Below are 21947 nucleotides of genomic sequence, written 5' to 3'. Positions count from 1 at the left end.
GTTGGAGAAGTCTCAGGGGAAACCCACTGGTCCACAAGATAAGATACTGATATTTGTAGATCCTCACTCAAAAACCCTCATTAAGCTCTACTAATCAAGCATGCCCATAGGCATAGAGCTGCTATGGTCTGACATGTCTGTGTCCCCCACAAATTTATATGTTGAAACGTAACCCCCAAGGTGATGGTATTAGGAAGTAGCTTTGGGCTGTGATTAGTGCCTTATAAAAGTGGCCCAAGAGTTTTGTTGGGTTTTTTTAAAACAGATTGTGCAAGATTGTTTTCACAAAAACTTGAAAAATTCACAAGTGGATCAGCAGTGCATGAGCACCCCCTTTTCCTGATGGTGAACGCCAACACTGTGTGGCTGACAGGGTCTTGGTGCTCCAGCTAGGTGGCAGGCCTGAGCCTCGGAGGTGGGAGAGACGAGTTCAGGACACTGGACCACCAGAGACCTCCTGGCCCCACGTAATATCAATCAGCGAGAGATCTCGCAGAGATCTCTGTCTCAACGCTAAGACCCAGCTCCACTCAATGACCAGCAAGCTCCAGTGGTGGACACCCCATGCCAAACAACTAGCAAGACAGGAACAAAACCCCACCCATTAGCAGAGAGGCTGCCTAATATACTAAGTTCACAGACACCCCAAAACACACCACTGGATGCGGTCATGCCCACCAGAAAGACAAGATCGAGCCTCACCCACCAAAACACAGGCACCAGGTCCCCTCTGCCAGGAAGCCTACACAACCCATTGAACCAACCTTACCCACTGGGGGCAGACACCAAAAACAATGGGAACTACGAACCTGCAGCCTGTGAAAAGGAGACCCCAAACACAGTAAGTTAAGCAAAATGAGAAGACAGAGAAATACGCAGCAGATGAAGGAGCAAAATAAAAACCGACCGGACCTAACAAATGAAAAGGAAATAGGCCGTCTACCTGAAAAAGAATTCAGAGTAATGATAGCAAAGATGATCCAAAATCTTGGAAACAGAATGGAGAAAATACAAGAAACGTTTAACAAGGACCTAGAAGAACTGAAGAGTAAACAAACAATGATGAACAACAAAATAAATGAAATTAAAAATTCCTTAGAAGGAACCAATAGCAGAATAACTGAGGCAGAAGAACAGATAAGTGACCTGGAAGATAAAACAGTGGAAATAACTACTGCAGAGCAGAATAAAGAAAAAAGAATGAAAAGAATTCAGGACAGTCTCACAGACCTCTGGGAAAACATTAAACGCACCAACATTCGATTTATAGGGATCCCAGAAGAAGAAGAGAAAAAGAAAGGGACTGAGAAAATATTTGAAGAGATTATAGTTGAAAACTCCCCTAATATGGGAAAGGAAATAGTCAATCAAGTCCAAGAAGTGCAGAGTGTCCCATACAGGATAAATCCAAGGAGAAACACGCCAAGACACATATTAATCAAAATATCAAAAATTAAATACAAAGAAAAAATAATAAAAGCAGCAAGGGAAAAACAACAAATAACATACAAGGAAATCCCCATAAGGTTAACAGCTGATCTTTCAGCAGAAACTCTGCAAGCCAGAAGGGAGCGGCAGGACATATTTCAAGTGATGAAACGGAAAAACCTACAATCAAAATTACTCTACCCAGCAAGGATCTCATTCAGATCCGACGGAGAAATAAAACCTTTACAGACAAGCAAAAGCTAAGAATTCAGCACTAGCAAACCAGCTTTACAGCAAATGCTAAAGGAACTTCTCTAGGCAGGAAACACAAGAGAAGGAAAAGACCTACAATAACAAACCCAAAACAATTAAGAAAATGGGAATAGGAACATACACATTGATAATTACCTTAAATGTAAATGGATTAAACGCTCCAACCAAAAGACACAGGCTGGCTGAATGGATTAAAAAACAAGACCCGTATATGTGCTGTCTACAAGAGTCCCACTTCAGACCTAGGGACACATACAGACTGAAAGTGAGGGGATGGAAAAAGATATTCCATGCAAATGGAAATCAAAAGAAAGCTGGAGTAGCAATACTCATATCAGATAAAATAGACTTTCAAATAAAGACTATTACAAGAGACAAAGAAGGACACTACATAATGAGCAATGGATCAATCCAAGAAGAAGATATAATAATCGTAAATATTTATGCACCCAACATAGGAGCACCTCAATACATAAGGCAAATGCTAACAGCCATAAAAGGGGAAACTGACAGTAACACAATAATAGTAGGGGACTTTAACACCCCACTTTCACCAATGGAGAGATCATCCAAAATGAAAATAAATAAGGAAACACAAGCTTTAAATGATACATTAAACAAGATGGACTTAACTGATATTTATAGGACATTCCATCCAGAAACAACAGAATAAACATTTTTCTCAAGTGCTCATGGAACATTCTCCAGGATAGATCATATCTTGGGTCACAAATCAAGCCTTGGTAAATTTAAGAAAATTGCAATCATATCAAGTATCTTTTCTGACTACAACACTATGAGACTAGATATCAATTACAGGAAAAAAAACTAAAAAATCCAAACACATGGAGGCTAAACAATATGCTACTAAATAACCGAGAGATCACTGAAGAAATCAAAAAATACCTAGAAACAAATGACAATGAAAACACGACGACCCAAAACCTATGGGATGCAGCAAAAGGAGTTATAAGAGGGAAGTATATAGCAATACGATCCTACTTCAAGAAACAAGAAAAATCTCAAATAAACTGTAACCTTACACCTAAAGCAATTAGAGACAGAACAAAAAAACCCCAAAGTTAGCAGAAGGAAAGAAATCATAAAGATCAGACCAGAAACAAATGAAAAAGAAATAAAGGAAATGATAGCAAAGATCAATAAAACTAAAAGCTGGGTCTTTGAGAAGATTAAAAAAATTGATAGGGCTTCCCTGGTGGTACAGTGGTTGAGAGTCCGTCTGCCGATGCAGGGGACATGGGATCGTGCTCTGGTCCGGGAAGATCCCACATGCCGCGGAGCGGTTGTGCCTGTGAGCCATGGCCGCTGAGCCTGTGCGTCCAGAGCCTGTGCTCCGCAATGGGAGAGGCCACAACAGTGAGAGGCCCGCGTACCGGCAAAAAAAAAAAAAAAAATGATAAACCATTAGCCAGACTCATCAAGAAAAAAAGGGAGAAGACTCAAATCAACAGAATTAGAAATGAAAAAGGAGAAGTAACAACTGACACTGCAGAAATACAAAGGATCATAAGAGATTACTAGAAGCAACTATATGTGAATAAAATGGACAACCTGGAAGAAATGGACAAATTCTTAGAAGAGCACAACCTTCCGAGACTGAACCAGGAAGAAACAGAAAATATAAACAGACTGATCACAAGCACTGAAATTGAAACTGTGATTAAAAAGCTTCCAACAAACAAAAACCCAGGTCCAGATGGATTCACAGGTGAATTCTATCAAACATTTACAGAAGAGCTAACACCCATCCGTCTCAAACTCTTCCAAAATATAGCAGAGGGAGGAACACTCCCAAACTCATTCTACGAGGTCACCACCACCCTGATACCAAAACCAGACAAAGATGTTACAAAATAAGAAAACTACAGGCCAATATCACTGATGAACACAGGTGCAAAAATCCTCAACAAAATACTAGTAAACAGAATCCAGCAGCACATTAAAAGGATCATACACCATGATCAAGTGGGGTTTATCCCTGGAATGCAAGGATTCTTCAATATACACAAATCAATCAATGTGTTACACCATACTAACAAACTGAAGGATAAAAACCATATTATAATCTCAATTGATGCAGAAAAAGCTTTCAATAAAATTCAACACCCATTTATGATAAAAACTCTCCGGGAAGTAGGCATAGAGGGAACTTACCTCAACATAATAAAGGTCATATCTGACAAACCCACAGCCAACATCGCTCTCAATGGTGAAAAACTGAAACCATTTCCACTGAGATCAGGAAGAAGACAAGGTTGTTCACTCTCACCACTATTATTCAATATAGTTTTGGAAGTTTTAGCCACAGCAATCAGAGATGCAAAAGAAACAAAAGGGGGCTTCCCTGGTGGCGCAGTGGTTGAGAGTCCGCCTGCCGATGCAGGGGACACGGGTTCGTGCCCCGGTCTGGGAAGATCCCACATGCTGCGGAGCGGCTGGGCCCGTGAGTCATGGCCACTGAGCCTGTGCATCCGGAGCCTGTGCTCCGCAACGGGAGAGACCACAACAGTGAGAGGCCCGCATACCGCAAAAAAAAAAAAAAAAGAAACAAAAGGAATCCAAATCGGAAAAGAAGAAGTAAAACTGTCACTGTTTGCAGATGACGTGATACCATACATAGAGAATCCTAAAGATGCTACCAGAAAACTACTAGAGCTAATCAGTGAATTTCGTAAAGTAGCAGCATACAAAATTAATGCACAGAAATCTCTTGCATTCCTATACCCTAATGATGAAAAATCTGAAAGAGAAATTAAGGAAACACTCCCATTTACCATTGCAACAAAAAGAATAAAATACCTAGGAATAAACCTACCTGAAGAGACAAAAGACCTTTATGCAGAAAACTATAAGACACGGATGAAAGAAATCAAAGATGATACAAACAGATGGAAAGATACACCATGTTCTTGGATTGGAAGAAACAACACTGTGAAAATGACTATACTACCCAAAGCAACCTACAGATTCAATGCAATCCCTATCAAACTACCACTGGCATTTTTCACAGAACTAGAACCCAAAATTTCACAATTTGTATGGAAACACAAAAAACTCTGAATAGCCAAAGTAATCTTGAGAAAGAAAAACAGAGCTGGAGGAAGCAGGCTCCCTGACTTCAGACTATACTCAAAGCTACAGTACTCAAGACAGCATGGTACTGGCACAAAAACAGAAATATAGATCAGTGGAACAGGATAGAAAACCCAGAGATAAACCCATGCACATATGGTCACCTTATCTTTGATAAAGAAGGCAAGAATATACAATGGAGAAAAGACAGCCTCTTCAATAAGTGGTGCTGGGAAAACTGGACAGCTACATGTAAAAGAATGAAATTAGAACACTCCCTAACACCATACACAAAAATAAACTCAAAATGGATTCGAGAACTAAATGTAAGACTGGACACTATAAAACTCTTAGAGGAAAACATAGGAAGAACACTCTTTGACGTAAATCACAGCAAGATCTTTTTTGATCCAGCTCCTAGAGTAATGGAAATAAAAACAAAAATAAACAAATGGGACCTAATGTAACTTAAAAGCTTTTGCACAGCAAAGGAAACCATAAACAAGACCAAAAGACAACCCTCAGAATGGGAGAAAATATTTTCCAACTAAGCAACTGACAAAGGATTAATCTCCAAAATATACAAGCAGCTCATGCAGCTCAATATCAAAAAAACAAACAACCAAATCCAAAACTGGGCAGAAGACCTAAACAAACATTTCTCCAAAGAAAATATACAGATTGCCAACAAACACATGAAAGGATGCTCAACATCACTAATCATTAGAGAAATGCAAATCAAAACTACAATGAGGTATCACCTCACACTGGTCAGAAAGGCCATCATCAAAAAATCTACAAACAATAAATGCTGGAGAGGGTGTGGAGAAAAGGGAACCCTCTTGCACTGTTGGTGGTAATATAAATTGATACAGCCACTATGGAGAACAGTATGGAGGTTCCTTAAAAAACTAAAAATAGAACTACCATACTACCCAGCAATCCCACTACTGGGCATATACCCTGAGAAAACTATAATTCAAAAACAGTCATGGAGCAAAATGTTCATGGCAGCACTATTTACAATAGCCAGGACATGGAAGCAACCTAAGTGTCCATCGACAGATGAATGGATAAAGAAGATGTGGCACGTATATACAATGGGATATTACTCAGCTATAAAAAGAAACAAAATTGAGTTATTTGTAGTGAGGTGGATGGAGCTAGAGTCTGTGTCAGAAAGAGAAAAACAAATATTGTATGCTAGCACATATATACAGAATCTAAAAAAAAAAAAGGTTCTGAAGAAGCTAGGGGCAGGACTGGAATGAAGACGCAGACGTAGAGAACGGACCTGAGGACACGGGGAGGGGGAAGCATAAGCTGAGACGAAGTGAGAGAATGGAATTGACATATATACACTACCAAATGTAAAACAGATAGCTAGTGGGAAGGAGCCGCATAGCACAGGGAGATCAGCTCGGTGCTTTGTGACCACCTAGAAGGGTGGGATAGGGACAGTGGGAGGGAGACACAAGAGGGAGGGGATATGGGGATATATGTATATGTATAGCTGATTCACTTTGTTATACAGCAGCAACTAACAGAACAATATAAAGCAATTATACTCCAATAAAGATGTTAAAAAAAAAAAAAAAAGTGGCCCAAGAAAGATCCATTGTCCCTTCCACCATGTGAGGATACAATGAGAAGTCAGCAGTCTGCAGCCCTAAAGAGGTTCCTCACCAGAACTCTACCATGCAGGCACCCTGATCTCAGACTTCCAGCCTCCAGAAATGCAGGAAATAAATGTCTATTGTTTATAAGCCACCTAGGCTATGGTGTTTTGTTATAGCAGGCCAAATGGACTAAGACATCTTCCAAGCTCATTTTTAACGCCTCACTTAAACATAAAAAGATAGCCAAGCATCACCAGACATTTGATAACAGTCTCTAACATGGAAGTCCACGACCAAAACAAATTTTTTTTAAAAGGAGCTTGAAAAAAGGAAATAATGTTGAGAGCAGAATATAACTCCATTTTTTAAAAAAAAGCATAATTCTTGAAGAGATAAGGGAAAATATTACATTCATGAAGCAAAAATAAAATGTCATAGAAGAAATAAAGAATAAGAGCACGCTTTTAGAGATTAAATATGTGGTTGAATATATTTAAAAATTGCATAGAAGATTTATAACATAAATGAAGAAACTTTTCAGAAAGCAGGACAGAGGAAAAATAGAAAATAGAAAGTAAAAAGTAAAATCAGAGGATTAGTTCAGGAGGACCATCATTCAATTAACAGGAGTTTCCAAAAAAGAGAAAGAGAATGTGGAAGGGGGAAATAATCAGTAATGAAAGCCATGAGTTTCCAGAATGACGCAGCCCACTGACTGCACAGTACGGTGAATGAAGCAAAGACACACACTCTAAGGTACATCACTGTTGAAATTTCAGAGAACTGGGGATTAAAACAAAAAAAATTAGGTCACACATAAACGATCAGGAATCCGAGTGGCAACAGACTTCTTAACAGCAACACTGAATGCTAAAAGACAGTAGGAAAATGCCTTACCATTTCTAAGGAAAACATTTCCAATATAGAATTCTATATATAACGCAGCCAAGCTACCAATCAAATGTGAACAGAGAAACGGCATTTTCACATATGTAAGATCTCAAAAAGTTTACCTTTCATAAACCCTTTCTCAGGAAACTACTGGAGAATACCAAGAAAGAATGAAATGAGATCAAGAAACATGGACTCTAACACAGAAAAGAGGTAAAAGAAACTTCCAAAATGAAACAAATGGAAGTTCTAATCTGACAGCTGAGTAGCAGACTTAGAGAAGAATTAGTACAGACTAGAGCATCAAGACAGAGGCCCTGAGAGGAATGGTTCTGGGGGCAGGGGGTGGTGATGAAAGAAAAAAGAGACTACCTTATATGTTTGAATATTTTGAGAGGAGTTTTATTATTTTATTGGATAATCTGAGTATTAATTAATGATAGGCAAGAAGAAAACCAAGCAAATGAAAAAGTGAGGCAGTTAACAATGCCAAGAAAAACAAAAAATTACATGAAGAAGGAACAATGTTCACAGCACACTACGTGGCTCACCTATGAATATGTCATCATCACAATGTAAATATCAAATAATGATTCAACTAAACATATTTAAAGGATGTGGGAAGAGGAAGGGGAGGAAATGGCAATATTTTAAGAGATCATAAAATCTTCATCTTCCATTACTAAAGACAATTGACCTAAAACTAGAAAGTCAGGAAGTGGCAGCACAAGGGTTTTATTTAAAAGCACAAAGGTAGATACCAGAAGAGAGCTAAAATATTTGAAAGTAGTTGTTTCTAGAGGCAGGATCAAGGGCAAGTAGGAGCAGAGCAGGAAACTATTGCTCTTCATTATAAACCTTGTAGTACCACCTAAATTTAAAAAAAAAACAAAAACCTAACATATATATATACATATATATAAATACACACACACACATATATATACATATGTGTGTGTGTGTGTATATATATATGTATATATATATATATATATATAGTGTGTGTGTTTGTGTGTTTGTATTAGCCTCTGATACTATGTGTAATGAGACTTCAATCTCTTGGCCAGGGGTTCTTAATTCAGGCTACTGTCACAATGATATATGGAGCTTTCCTTAAAAACAGAGTTATCTGGGCATCGTTTTAAGATTCTGCTTCACTAGATCTGGGGAAAGGCATGGGAATCTGTGTTTATTTGTTTGTTTTTTAATCTCAGAGGTGATTGTGATGTGCAGCCATGGTTCAGAACCCCTGTCCTAGGGTAATATGCTAAAAATATTAATAAAAAATTGGGACTGTAACCATAAACATTCATTTACTGTTATAAATTTTTTCAACTTACACTGTTAGGAATGATGCTATTACTGCCTTGTCTGTGTGGGTCCATCCTGACTCCTGTAGGAATGGGAAAGTTCAGACTGATATGCTCTAAATTAGCTTCAAGAAAATACATTACAATCAAATATTTTTAAAAGTTACATATTAAAGGTTTAAAAAGTTGTATATTTATCAAAGTTTACCTGTTTTCTTAATAGTCTGCTTAATAGTTGACTGAAATCCTTTTTGGAAGAACATATAAAATTAAATTTGCTTTTACTTTCCTTCCAAGTGCCTGTTAGTTAAAAATACTTTTGAAAGAAGCTGAAATATTTATGAAAACTAATTAAAACCATCTCCTGAAGTCAAGTAGCATGTCAGATTAAGAAAGTACATCAAAATGAACTCCAGAAAAAACATTCTACCCTACATGCCTATGTGTTCTACTACACCATAATGGTAATACAGTCAAGTTTCAGAGTTGAAACATATTTTTCAGGCAGGAAACATCATAGAATAAAATTTCTTAAACCAGGTCTAATCACAGGCTTTTCTACACTATCTCTTTTTCGTGAAGCATATGAGCATACACGCTTTCAGTGTGAAAATTATGTTACCTTGCATATTTGGTGCTGCTGAAGAATCTGATGACACAGCTTGGTACGGCAAGTCTGTATTCAACTGCAAAAGATAGCCTTCAACTGTAGGCACTTCATCCCATTTGACATGAAAAGAGTTGGTAGTGGCTTTGATCAGTTGTACTTGTGATGGTGCCGGTGGTTTCTCTAAAGAACAATATTGGTATTATGTATTAAAGTTTCAAATGTATCAATAGTTTGCCTATATAGCTTGTGGACCTGGAGTTCTGAAAACATCAGCAATGAACATTTCATCTGTTTACTAAGAGGAAAAAATTTACTCAGATAAACATAGCTATAGTAGGTCAAATGAAAATAATTTGGAGTTCTGATTTTATTTATCTAATTCCTTACATGAATAAATCTATAAACAAAATAATTTACTTCCAAGCTGAGTCATCAAATTAAAAAAAATATTTAATCCTAGAAGTGTGGGGAAAAACCAAGTACTTTATAGTTACAGCTATGCTATTTTACCTTCTTGGTAAGTTTTTAATTTTATGACCCAATTTTGAGCCAACAGCATACATGTCAGAAATACTGTTAATGTTAACAAAAATGATTTGGACATGATATTTTGGAAAAACTTCTTTGAAGTAACTTCTTTGAAGTTAATACCTTATCAAAACTTGTACTAACCAGGGCTTCCCTGGTGGCGCAGTGGTTGAGAGTCCGCCTGCCGATGCAGGGGACACAGGTTCGCGCCCCAGTCCGGGAAGATCCCACATGCCGCGGAGCGGCTGGGCCCATGAGCCACAGCCGCTGAGCCTGCGCGTCCGGAGCCTTTGCTCCGCAATGGGAAAGGCCACAACAGTGAGAGGCCCGTGTACCGCAAAAAAAAAAAAAAGAAAAACTTGTACTAACCAAAACAGGTAATTATTTTGGAATAAAATATTACCAACATTTCTAAAACAATAACAATCATACACTATTAGAACTGGAAAAAAGGACCTAAGATTATTTCTACAATATCCCTGTCTTCTTTTTGTTTACCTATCAAATTAGGGAACTCACAAATCCCAAGGCAGTACACTCCATCTCTGGACAGTTATATAAGAAAATGTATTTTTCTAGTGAGTTGAAATCTATACACTATAATTTAATCTTTCTAGAACAAGTCTAATATCTATCTCTTTGTATCTTTTAGAGTAGGGGTCAGCAAACTATGGCTCATGGGCCAGATCCAGTCTCTGCCTATTTTTATAAATAAAGTTTCACTGAAATATAGCTATGCTCCTTTGTTTAGGTATTGTCTATGACTCCTTTTATGCTACAGCCGTAGAGGTGAGTAGGTGTAACAGAGACGTTATGGCCCAAAAAGCTTAAAATATTTACTCTCTGGGTCTTTACAAAAACAGTCTAATGACCCTGTTTTAGAGGGTAATTAAGCCTAGTTCCTCCAACTATTCCCATGTAAATTCCTCCAGGATCCTATTCACAATCCAGCTTATTTATGTTTTTCAAAGTAAGGCAACCCATACCTGAACAAAAGCAGAGAATAAGAAGACAAGTCCAGGAGGTACACCACCCACATAACAGAAGTTACATGAAGAAAAATAGAGAAAACAGAAGGGTGTAAATCAGTGAAATAAACTGAGAATTCTCACAACTGAAGAACATGAGTTTCCATACTGAAAGGGCCCACTGAGTACTCAACACAAGGGATTAAAAATAGACACACAACAAGACACATCATCATAAAATTTAAGAACGGTAGGGACAAAGAAAAAATTCTAAAAGCTATCAGGGGAAAGGTCACATTTAAAAGGACCAAAAATCAGAAGTGGTTTAGATTCTAACAAAAACACCTGAAGTTTGAATATAGCAACTTTAAAAAATTTTTTTCCCAGCTTTCAAAATTCTGAAGGATAATGACTTCCAATATAGAATTCTATTTCTGCTCAAACTGCAAATTCAGTAGGAAGGAAGACTGAACTTATTTTCAAACAATGCAAGATCTCAAAATAAATTTATCACCTATGCGCCCTTTTCCTGGGATGTGCTCTACAAAAATGAGGATGTAAACTAACGAAGGGAAAAAATATGAGATCCAGGAAACAGGGAATCCAGCACAGGTGAGAGGAAAAAGATATCCCAAGAAAGATGATGAAGGGAGACTCCAAGATGATAGGTGTGCTCAATTTGTGGAAGGCAATCATCTCAGATTGGAGGAGGAGAAATTTCTTCAAGATGAGGAAATTTGATAGAATATCTGATGCATCTAGCCATAATGAGAGAAGATTTAAACAAATGAGAGCATAGACTGAATTAGTGGTAAATACATACAGATCTAAAACAAACAAAGTGACCATTACTAATCGATGGCAAACAAAAAATATTCACAATATTCTACATAGCTCACCTGTGAATAGCATTTATATGGTTATAATGTAAACACTGAACACTCATCTAACAAAATTATGGTGTAATGAATCATACTCAGAGAGTAGGGGTTAGGGAAGGTGCATAGGAGAGAGGTGAGGAGAGGTGGGAAGAAGAGAGAAATCCTTAACTTCCACGGTAGAAAGTGAGCATATTATGCCTAAACTGAAAAAAAAATAAAAGTAACATATTCACGTTATATGGAGAATTGTAAGTAAATACCATAAGAACTGTTTAACAGAGCTGAAAGCACATGCTTGTGAAGCAAGGAAAATGGGAGGAAAGTGTGAGCAAAAGACTTATTTTTCATAAAAAACACTTACGGAAGTATATTAATCTTTATATGAACTCAAATGCACAAAACTTAACTAAAAGTGAAGAAAGGCAAGATGAAGAACCCTATCCCCCTCCCCTGCCCAAACTGAGGCCAAGTTATCACAAGGAAAAGCAAAATCTAAATTTTGCCTTTATGATAGTGGCCATGATTACTTTTAGAAAGATATTCCTGTCCACAGCCTTTTATGGAAAGGTTTATGGAAAAACTGGCCATTCAGAGACAATGATTTTTAAACTTTTAAAAGTCACAGATCTCTTATAGAATCTGGTTAAAGTGACGTATTTGCTACTGAGAAAAATTTATATGTGCACATTTTTCTTCTAATCTCAGAGACTGATTAGAAGCTTATCCTTGGACTTCAGCTCATAATTTCCAATTTCAAAGATGAATCAGTAAGTTCAATTTTTTATAGTTTTTCCTCCTTGCTAGTATGTACTTCTTGCATAGAAAGCATTTAGTCTCCAACTTAATTGTTCCATTTATTACTTTTTCAAGTATCTTAATTTTAAAACTAAACTTTCTACATTATAAAAGCAATGCATGCTACTGCAGAAAATACAGATAAGAGAAATCCTTTTAAAAAAATGTATAATCTCACCTCTTAGATAATACTTTGGTACACAGTGAGTGTATCCTTCCAGATTTTTCTGTTTATACACTTAAAAACTGGAATCATAGGTATGTTTTATAATCTGCTTTTCTCATAAAACAACACATACTACGTCTTCAGATCTGATTTCTCTACTGGCTTCCAGACTTCTTTATTCCCTCAATTGCCTACTTGATCTCCTTATTTCAAACTTAGCAGGGTTTAAATGGAACTTTTCATTTTCTCCACAATTTTCCCATCTCAGTAAATGGAAATACCACCAAATTATTCAAGCTAAAAACTTCATCCTTCTTTCCTCTCTTTCTGTCATCTGCCATACCCAAATCAGTCGGTTCTGTCAACAAGAACTCCAAAATACGTCCTGAATTTATCCATCTCCACTTATGAAAAACCCGAATGAACTTTTTGGCCAAACCAACATGAAAGAGAGAGGCAGTGGCTTTGCAGTAAGTCTCAAAAGACAGACATCATTTGATTATTTATTTATCTAAAGGAAAAACTGTATTTGTTAAATACTCTTACCTACCAGTATCAAGATACCAAAGATCCTTGCAGCAAACTTGACTATTCAGTGCTTTTTTGTAGCCATCTCTTCCACTCCAAAAATACAATCGAGTGCCAATTGCAACAGCACAGTGTCCAGCTCTTGGTCTTGGTCTTGAATTTTTTTTGTCTTCTTGAGAATCTGATACTAGGGTGGTCCACTCTGCTGTATCTAAAGACAGAAATATCCATGATTAATCTACTTTTCTTAAATGACAAAATAACAAAAGTTATTTTATTAATAAACTTTATTTTAATAACTCTTAAAAGACTCACCAAGATTTAAGTAAGAAAATGAACTGGTACATCTCCATTCACAATCATGAGGTGAAGTCTCAATATTTTCCCCCTTATGTGGAACCCATCCACCAAAGATGTACATCCTGAACAACAAAAAAAGAAAACATAAAGTAGCTGGTTTTTTTTCCTAAAGCTTTAATTTTATTTTTCAGATTTAAAATGCTAAGAATAGACAAATTTATTTTTTCTTGACTCAAAGCTTCAGGACTAATAAATCACTTATCACTGTCAAGGTAATGGAAATACGATAGTGAATAAAGTGGTCTTCTTTCAAGAGTTTATACTTTTATGAAGCAATACAGAATCAAAATTATTACTCTCTGGCAAGTTATTTAAAGTGGGAAATATTTCAATTATAATACATTTGAAAATCAATAATGTATGCAATAAACTAAGGGTTGCCTGCCAGAAGGATACTCAAATGATCTATGACATCCAAAGTTAAATTTAGAATTGTATGTGTATAGTAACCAAAGAGAATTAAGTTTCTTATAACTTTGGTCACTGATATCATCAAATAAAAACCATTAGACTATGTTCCTCAGGGCCCTAAGGGTTCTCGGGACATGCCCGATGGCTGCTGAAGAAGAAAGGCTCATCAGGAAGAGCTTAGGCCATGTAGCCTCATGTCAACCAGAGAAGCTCTATTTTTTTTTAATCTATTTTATATATTAGAGTTCCAATGGAAAAACTACATGTTATAAAAGGGTTCTGCTATTTAAAAAAATGAATATCTTATTAGGTTTTGTTTATGGCTATTTTTTAAGAAGAACTAATGAGGTTCTAAATTACAACTAGTTGTTTCCTAAAACATTACTTTTAAGGTAAAGTCCCTACACAGGTAAACACTTACTTAAATTCTATTTAAACAATATTCCTAATTCTGGCCCAATGTTGCACAAAAAAGGGGACTTGTTGATAGTAACAGCTAACCTTTATGGAGTGCTCTCTATGTACCTGGCACTGTTTGAAGCATTTTATATGTATTAATTCACTCAATCCTCATGACAGCCTTGTGAAGGAGGTTTTATTATTATCCACATTTTATACTTGAGGAAACTGAGGTACAAATAAAGTTTCCTTGCCCCAGAACAGATAGGACAAGTATCAAAGCTCAGACCTGAATTCGGGCAATCTGGTTACAGAGTCCACATTCTATCCATAACACCATCCAAAGTATAATCATTGAGCATAGACGCTGAATACACACCTGGGTACAAATCAATATGTGAAAAATATGTAAAATATGTAAAAAGAAACAGTGAGTTAGGTGTGTCAAATCTGTTGATGGAGGACAGATCAGTTTGACAACACTCTACCTTACATTTATATAACACCTACTCTGTGCATGATATTGTAAGGAATGTGAAGAAGTAAAAGAGGCAGCATGACAAGAAAATGGTAAGTATTTTGGCTCTTATGGGCATATTACTTTATGCCCAATAAATACTTTATGCACAGTAAGTATTTTAGCTCCTGTGGGCATATTACTTTATCTTCACTAAGCACAATCAAACATTATTAAATCATTTTCAAGAAATTAGCAGCATCACTCTTCTTTGTACCTATCTTTCTTAAGTTTGTTAAAAAGAAAAAAAAAGGAAGACTAAAAAACAGAAAAACACCATACTTATTTCCTATAACACTGGCTGTATGAAGGCTTCGTGGAAGTGGCACTGTCCCTTTAGTTTCTGGTTTTGACCATGACATAGTTTCTAAAAGTAAAAATAAGTATATTAGCAACTTAATCTAATAATAGCAAATTACTTCAACTTGCAGAGTTTAAAAAAAAAGGACTTACAAAAATGAAGCAAAGGGTTTCAAAACCATTACTTGAATTTCATCTTAAAATAAACATTTCCAGCTGACATAAATTGCCAATCACAGAAATCTATTTACACTTGAATGTTAGTATTTGTAATGGAGAGGTGTATTTAGGGTGCTACTGATTTTGAAATAAAACCAGATTAAGGATTTTAACATTTTAAGTAAGAGCATATTGTGTAGAAGACACTCAGAAGTGGAAGCACACATACCCTCCAAATATTCATTCCTACGATCCCTTAAAATAGCTATGCAAGGAGGTTTTTCACTGACCAGCAGTAACATTACTAACGCCACATTTCCTGTAGACAGAGTAACCACATAAATTCAATCATCCTCAACTGGGACATCTCACAGAGTGAAAGGGGTACTATTGATAATTACGTGGGACAATAAGCATAAACCAGGACCATCCAAGGCAAACCAGAATATATGGTGACCTGACTTATAGGGAGCCCAGGAGAGTTACTGTCATAAATCAAATATTCATTTGTTCAACTTGACTGATCAGCAATCACTCATATCAAGTACAACTCAATAAAAACTGTAATCAAAAATATTTTTCAAAGCAATTTTTATATTTGCCTTTATCAATCATAATGAATTCCTGAGCCTGAATGAAGTTAAGTTTACCTAAGTCAAGTTGCCATAGGTCATCAAGGCGAGCACCACACATTCCACCAAAAACATACATTTTAGGACTTCCTGAATCTCTTCTGCAATATATAACAGCTGTGTGGGATTCTCTTGGAGAAGGCACAATCCCTTTAGTCACTGGAATGCTCCAACCCACAACACCAGAACCATGCTGTAGCTCCAACTCATAGAAATCATTTAAATATCTAGGACATAAGAAATTAAAACATTAACATGATATACACTTTTTATTTGCTTTTTGTTTCTATTTATAAAAATAATATATGCTTATTCATATAATACAGAAAGCCATTAGAAGAGCAGAAACCCCATAACTCATTCATTCAACATGTATTTATCAAACACTACTATGTACCGGGCACTCTTGTGGGGATCAGTAGTGAATAGAAGAGATTAAAAAAATTCCTGCCATCATTTAGCCAGCACTCTTGTCCATGACAATACCGTGACGGTTTCAAAACATAGCTGCAAATTCCCTGACACTCTTCCCATGAGGAGGTAGGGTCTATGTTCCCTCCCCTTGGTGCTAGGCAGGTTGTGACTGCTTCGACTAATAGAGTGTGGTGAAATGATACTATGTGACTTCTGGGGCTCAGTCACAGAAGGCCAATGCAGCTTCACTACAGAACACTTGCACTTGGAATCCTGAACCTCCCTGAAAGTCCAACTGTCACAAAACCACCATATGGAGAGGACACAGGTAGGCACACAGGATGACAGTCCCAGTTGAGTTCATCCTTCAGCCATCTCAGCTGAGGCATCAGACATGGCAGTGACCACTGAAGCCTTCCCATCTGAGGGTCTAGTCATCACTGCTGTGTCCTGTATGAATTCCCAATGTACAGAATCCACGAACACAATAAAATGGTTGCTATTTTGCATCACTAACTTTTGGGGCAGTTTATTACATGGTACTAGATAACCAGAACAATTACTATTGACAATAATTAGTAAATACCCTTTCAGATCTCTCTCGCTATGGATACCCACATATGTATAAGCAAGATATACTACAAATATTGCTTTGCAACTTTTTTTCTTTTTAAATTTTCACTCTATAATGTCATAGCAATGTCCTACATAGCTTTTTTACTCTAGAAATTGGCATGAAGCTTCTCATCTATGACATAATGTTTTCAATGTTTTGAGCAAAGTGACATTTATAAGAATCTATCTCTCAATAAATTGAGTAATCAAATTATTACTCAAATATGAGGGCAAAATTAAACATTTTAGAACATATAAAACTGCAAAGTTTAGGGTTTCCCTGGTGGCGCAGTGGTTGAGAGTCTACCTGCCGATGCAGGGGACACGGGTTCGTGTCCCGGTCCGGGAAGATCCCACATGCCGCGGAGCGGCTGGGCCTGTGAGCCATGGCCGCTGAGCCTGCGTGTCCGGAGCCTGTGCTCCGCAACGGGAGAGGCCACAACAGTGAGAGGCCCGCATACCCCCCAAAAAAAAACACAAAAAACTGCAGTTTAGCCATATAACTGTTCTGTGAAAAAATGATGCTAGATCATCCAGGAAAAATAAAAAGAAATCCAAGAAAGAATACACTGAATAAAAGAAATGGTTGTGCAAAGAAACTAGTAATTTATAATTAATTTAAATTGATGTTTATAACCGTGGCTGTGAGGTCTAAATAATCACTGGGAAAGACTGACCAAAAAATTAATTTCTTAACATTATTGTAGTCTGGAATAAGATTCACAACTCTACGAAACATATGTAAAAAGGGAGTAAGCAAAAAAAGGCTAAAGAAAAAGACAGTAATCTATTTCCAAAGAGTACAAGGCATCTTCAGTTTAAATGTGTATGATGATTTCCAAGCAATTAAGGGAAGCATAGAATTAGCATGTATAATTTTCAAATCATTAGCAGGAAAGAAAGAATCAAAGAAAAACAATAAATCAAGAAAAAGGAAGGAGAAGGAAAAAAAGCAAAGCATAGTCTAAGGGAAATAAGATGGCTGGGAAAAAAACTATAAACAATGTCAAAAGAGAAGAGAAAAACTGAAAAAAAATTTAGTAAACATCACAGAATTTTCTTAATATAAAGAGCTCCTATGAAATCAAGATAACGACCAATCACACAATAGACATAGGTAAAAGGATATAAACAGGCAGTTCACAGAACAGGAAATAAAAATTATATAAATATATAAACACACATACACAAATATTCAATCTCATCACAATTTTTAGAAACCTAGCAAAGGCAGGGAAAGGGGTGTGGAGAAGCAACAACAAGCAGAGTAGATGGAAAACATAAAATTACAAGGGCAGGAAAAAACGTCCTTATTTTAAGACAAAGTCTCTTGGAGATAGGGAGTATGCAGGGGAAACAAAAGAACCCCCAATCCAACTATAAGCTATTAATAGCAGGATGATATTAAAACTATTTAACAACTGATATGGCATAGAGTTGAACAGATCAGAACGAATCCCAGCCGGTATGCTATACCAGTGCATACTAGTTAATTGTTAGTCCTATTTACATAAGATAAGTCTATAACAAAATAATACACACAGGTTGAAATTATATATGTAAGGAACAAAACACAAATTCACAATCACACTGGGAGATTTTAACATGTCATTCAGAAGTTATGACATACACCCACAGGATAAAAAAGCTTTGAATAATAATTTAAAACATTGATTTAATAAAGAACCTTTTAGCCAAACAGTCAAGAACTTACAGTCTTTATGAAGAACTATAATAATTACAAAAATGACTGTGAAATAGACCACAAAAACAATCATTAAAAAGGAGAAATCCTATAGACATTTTTTTTAACCTCAATATAATAAAACTAGATATTAGCAACAATAACAAAACTTTCCATTTTGAAATTTTTCTTTCTTTTTTTTGGCCACACCACTCAGCTTGTGGAAACTTAGTTCCCCAACCAGGGATCAAACCCAGGTCCATGGCAGTGAAGGCCCAAGTCTTAACCACTGGACCACCAGAGAATTCCTCCATTTGGAAAATTTTAAAAATTAAGCTCAACATCCATTTTTTGGTTAAAAAGAAACAAAAAATGAATTAGCAAACTATAGATTTAAGAAAACTTCCTTATATATATGGAACCAAAAAATACAACAAGCTAGTAAATGTAACAAAAAAGAACCAGACTCACAGATATAGAGAGCAAACTGTGGTTAGCAGTGGAGAGAGGGAAGGGGGGGAGGGACAACATGGGGTAGGGAATTAAGAGGTTACAAACTATTAGGTATAAAATAAGCTACAAGGACATACTGCACTACACGGAGAATATAGCCAACACTTTATAATTATAAATGGAGTATAACCTTAAAAAATTGTGAATCACTATACTGTACACCTGTTACTTATGTAATATTATACAACTATACTTCATATATATATAACCTTTTTCTTTAGAACTTCCTTAATCTGATCAAAGGCATATACTAGAGACCTACAGCAAACATCACAATTAAAGATAGAAAGGTAAATAATGAAACAGAAGAGAGTCTAGAACAAGAGCTCACAAACTTTTTCTGGAAAGAGCTAGATAGTAAATATTTTAAGCTTTGTAGGCCATAAATTCTGTCATAACTACTCAACTCTGCCCTTTTAATATGAAAGCAGCCAGAGACAATATGTAAATGAATGGACATGGCTGTGTTCCAATGAAACTTTACTAGCAAAAACAGGCAGCAGGCCAAATTTTGTCTACAGAGAGTAGTTTGTAACCCCTGGTCTAGAGAGTCTAGAAAAAGACCCAATTCTAAGAGAATTAAGATATGACAGAGATGGGAGTTCAACACATTGTGTGGGGGGGGGACTGACTTATTTAATAAATGGTGGTGGGAGAACTGAAAATTCATTCAGAAGAAAAAGTAAAAAGCCTCACACTAGTCACAGAAATATATTCCAAATGCATTAATATTTTAAACACAAAAACAAAGCTGTGAATGTACTAGAAGAAAACATAGAAACATTATTTTTATAGTTTTGGGACAGGAGATTCTTCCTAAAAAGCAGGATACAAACCAGAATGCCATTAAAAAGTATATTGTCATACTTGATAAAACAAAAAGGAAAACCCTTAAAAAAGCGGGGGGAGCAAACAGAAGACTTCGGAAAAAATATTTGGAACATATAAAACAAATTACATAGAGAACTCCTAAGAATCACTAATAAAAAGAAAAACAAAAATCCATGAAAATATGATTAGAAATAATAAATGAATTCAGCAAGGTCACAGGATACAAGATCAATACACAAAGACCAAATGTATTTCTATATGCTAGCAATGAACAGGCCAAAAACGAAATTAAGAAACCAAATCTATTCACAATGTCATCAAAAAGAATAAAAAGTTAGAAATAAATTTAACAAAATAAGAGCAAGATTTGTACATTGAAAACCTCAAAATATCGCTGACTGACAATAAAGAAGATCTAAATAAATGTAGAGACATTCCATGTTCATAGATTGGAAGACTCAATACTAATAAGATAGCAACTGTCCACAAATTGATCTATATAGTCAACACAATCCCTATCAAAATCCCAGAAGACCTTTTTGCAGAAATTGGCAAGTTGATCCTAAAATTTATACAGAAATGTAAAGGATTCAGAATAGCTAAAACATTCTTGAAAAAAGAGTAATAAAATTTGAGAACTTATATCTTCCTATTTCAAAGCGTAATATAAAGCTACAGTAATCCAAACAGTGTGGTACTGGCATAAGGCCAGTGGAACAGAATTGAGAGTCCATAAATAAACCCTTACATTTACGGTCAATTCATTTTCAATAAAGGTGCCAAAACAATACAGTGGGAAAAGGATAGTCTTTTCAATGAAAGGTGTTGGGAAAACTGGATATCTACATGTAAAAGAATGAATTTAGACACTTACTTTACCCAGGCATAAAAATTACCTCAAAATGAATCACAGATATAACTACAGAACTTTTATAAGAAAATAGAGGAAAGCTTTGTAACCTTGACACACGCAAAGAGTTCTTAAAAAGGATGCTAAAAGCATGATCCATAAAAGAAAAAATGGATAAACTGAACTTATCAAAATTAAAATCTTTGTGCTTCAAAAGATACCATTAAGAAAATAAAAAGACAAGTTACAGATGGGAAGAAAATATTTGCAAATCACATATTTGATTTTTTAAAAAACAAACCTGTACGCAGAATATATAAAGAACACTTATAATTCAATAATAAGAATACAAGCAACTAAATTTTATTTTTAGATTTATTTTATTGAAGTATAGTTGATTTACAATGTTACGTTAATTTCTGCTGTACAGCAAAGTGATTCAGTTATACATATAAATATATACATTTTTTTCATATTCTTTTCATTATGGTTTATCACAGGATATGGAATATAGTTCCCTGTGCTATACAGTAGAACCTTGTTGTTTATCCATTCTCTATATAATAGTTTGCATCTGCTAATCTCAAACTCCCAATCCATCCTTCCCCCACACCCCCACCCTTGGCAACCACAAGTCTGTTCTCTATGTCTGTGAGTCTCTTTCTGTTTCATAGATAAGTTCATTTGTGTCATATTTTAGATTCCACATATAAGTGATCTCATGTGGTATTTGTCTTTCTCTTTCTGACTTACTTCACTTAGTATGATAATCTCTAAGTCCATCCATGTTGCTGCAAATGGAATTATTTCATTCTTTTTTTTATGGCTATGTAGTATTCCATTGTATATGTGTACCACATCTTCTTTATCCATTCATCTGTCTTTGGACATTTAGGTTGTTTCCATGCCTTGGCTACTGTGAATAGTGCAGCTATGAACACAGGCATACATGTATCTTTTCGAATTATAGTTTCTTCCAGATATATGCCCAGGAATGGGAGTGCTGGACCATATGACAACTCTATTTTTAGTTTTTTGTGAAACCTCCATACTGTTTTCCAGAGTGGCTGCAGCAATTTACATTCCCACCAACAGTGTAGGAGGGTTCCCTTTTTTCTACACCCTCTCCAGCATTTATTATTTGTAGACTTTTTTTTTTTTTTTTTTTTTTT

General features: G+C 35.9%; 1 protein-coding gene across 4 annotated transcripts in view; it reads right to left on the bottom strand.

Moving 5' to 3' along the window:
* HCFC2 (host cell factor C2) overlaps positions 1-21947 on the bottom strand; it is a 46763-nt gene that overhangs the window by 18245 nt on the left and 6571 nt on the right. For all 4 annotated transcript variants that reach the window (XR_003791194.1, XM_029206190.1, XM_029206191.1 and 1 more), the window contains exons 4-9: positions 15887-16095; positions 15060-15144; positions 13406-13512; positions 13113-13301; positions 9237-9404; positions 8645-8697 (exon numbers count right to left, since the gene is read on the bottom strand). Coding sequence is in view for 3 of the 4 variants with exons in the window: in XM_029206190.1 (XP_029062023.1) it covers positions 8645-8697; positions 9237-9404; positions 13113-13301; positions 13406-13512; positions 15060-15144; positions 15887-16095 (811 nt within the window). In the remaining variant the exon portion in view is untranslated. The remainder of the gene's footprint in view (positions 1-8644; positions 8698-9236; positions 9405-13112; positions 13302-13405; positions 13513-15059; positions 15145-15886; positions 16096-21947) is intronic.

The sequence above is a fragment of the Monodon monoceros genome, unplaced genomic scaffold (genome assembly GCF_005190385.1).
Source record: "Monodon monoceros isolate NGI ecotype Baffin Bay Population unplaced genomic scaffold, NGI_Narwhal_1 Super_Scaffold_6, whole genome shotgun sequence".
NCBI lineage: Eukaryota > Metazoa > Chordata > Mammalia > Artiodactyla > Monodontidae > Monodon > Monodon monoceros.
Note: the sequence above shows the minus strand (reverse complement) of the source record. Positions and strands in the feature narration are given on the sequence as shown.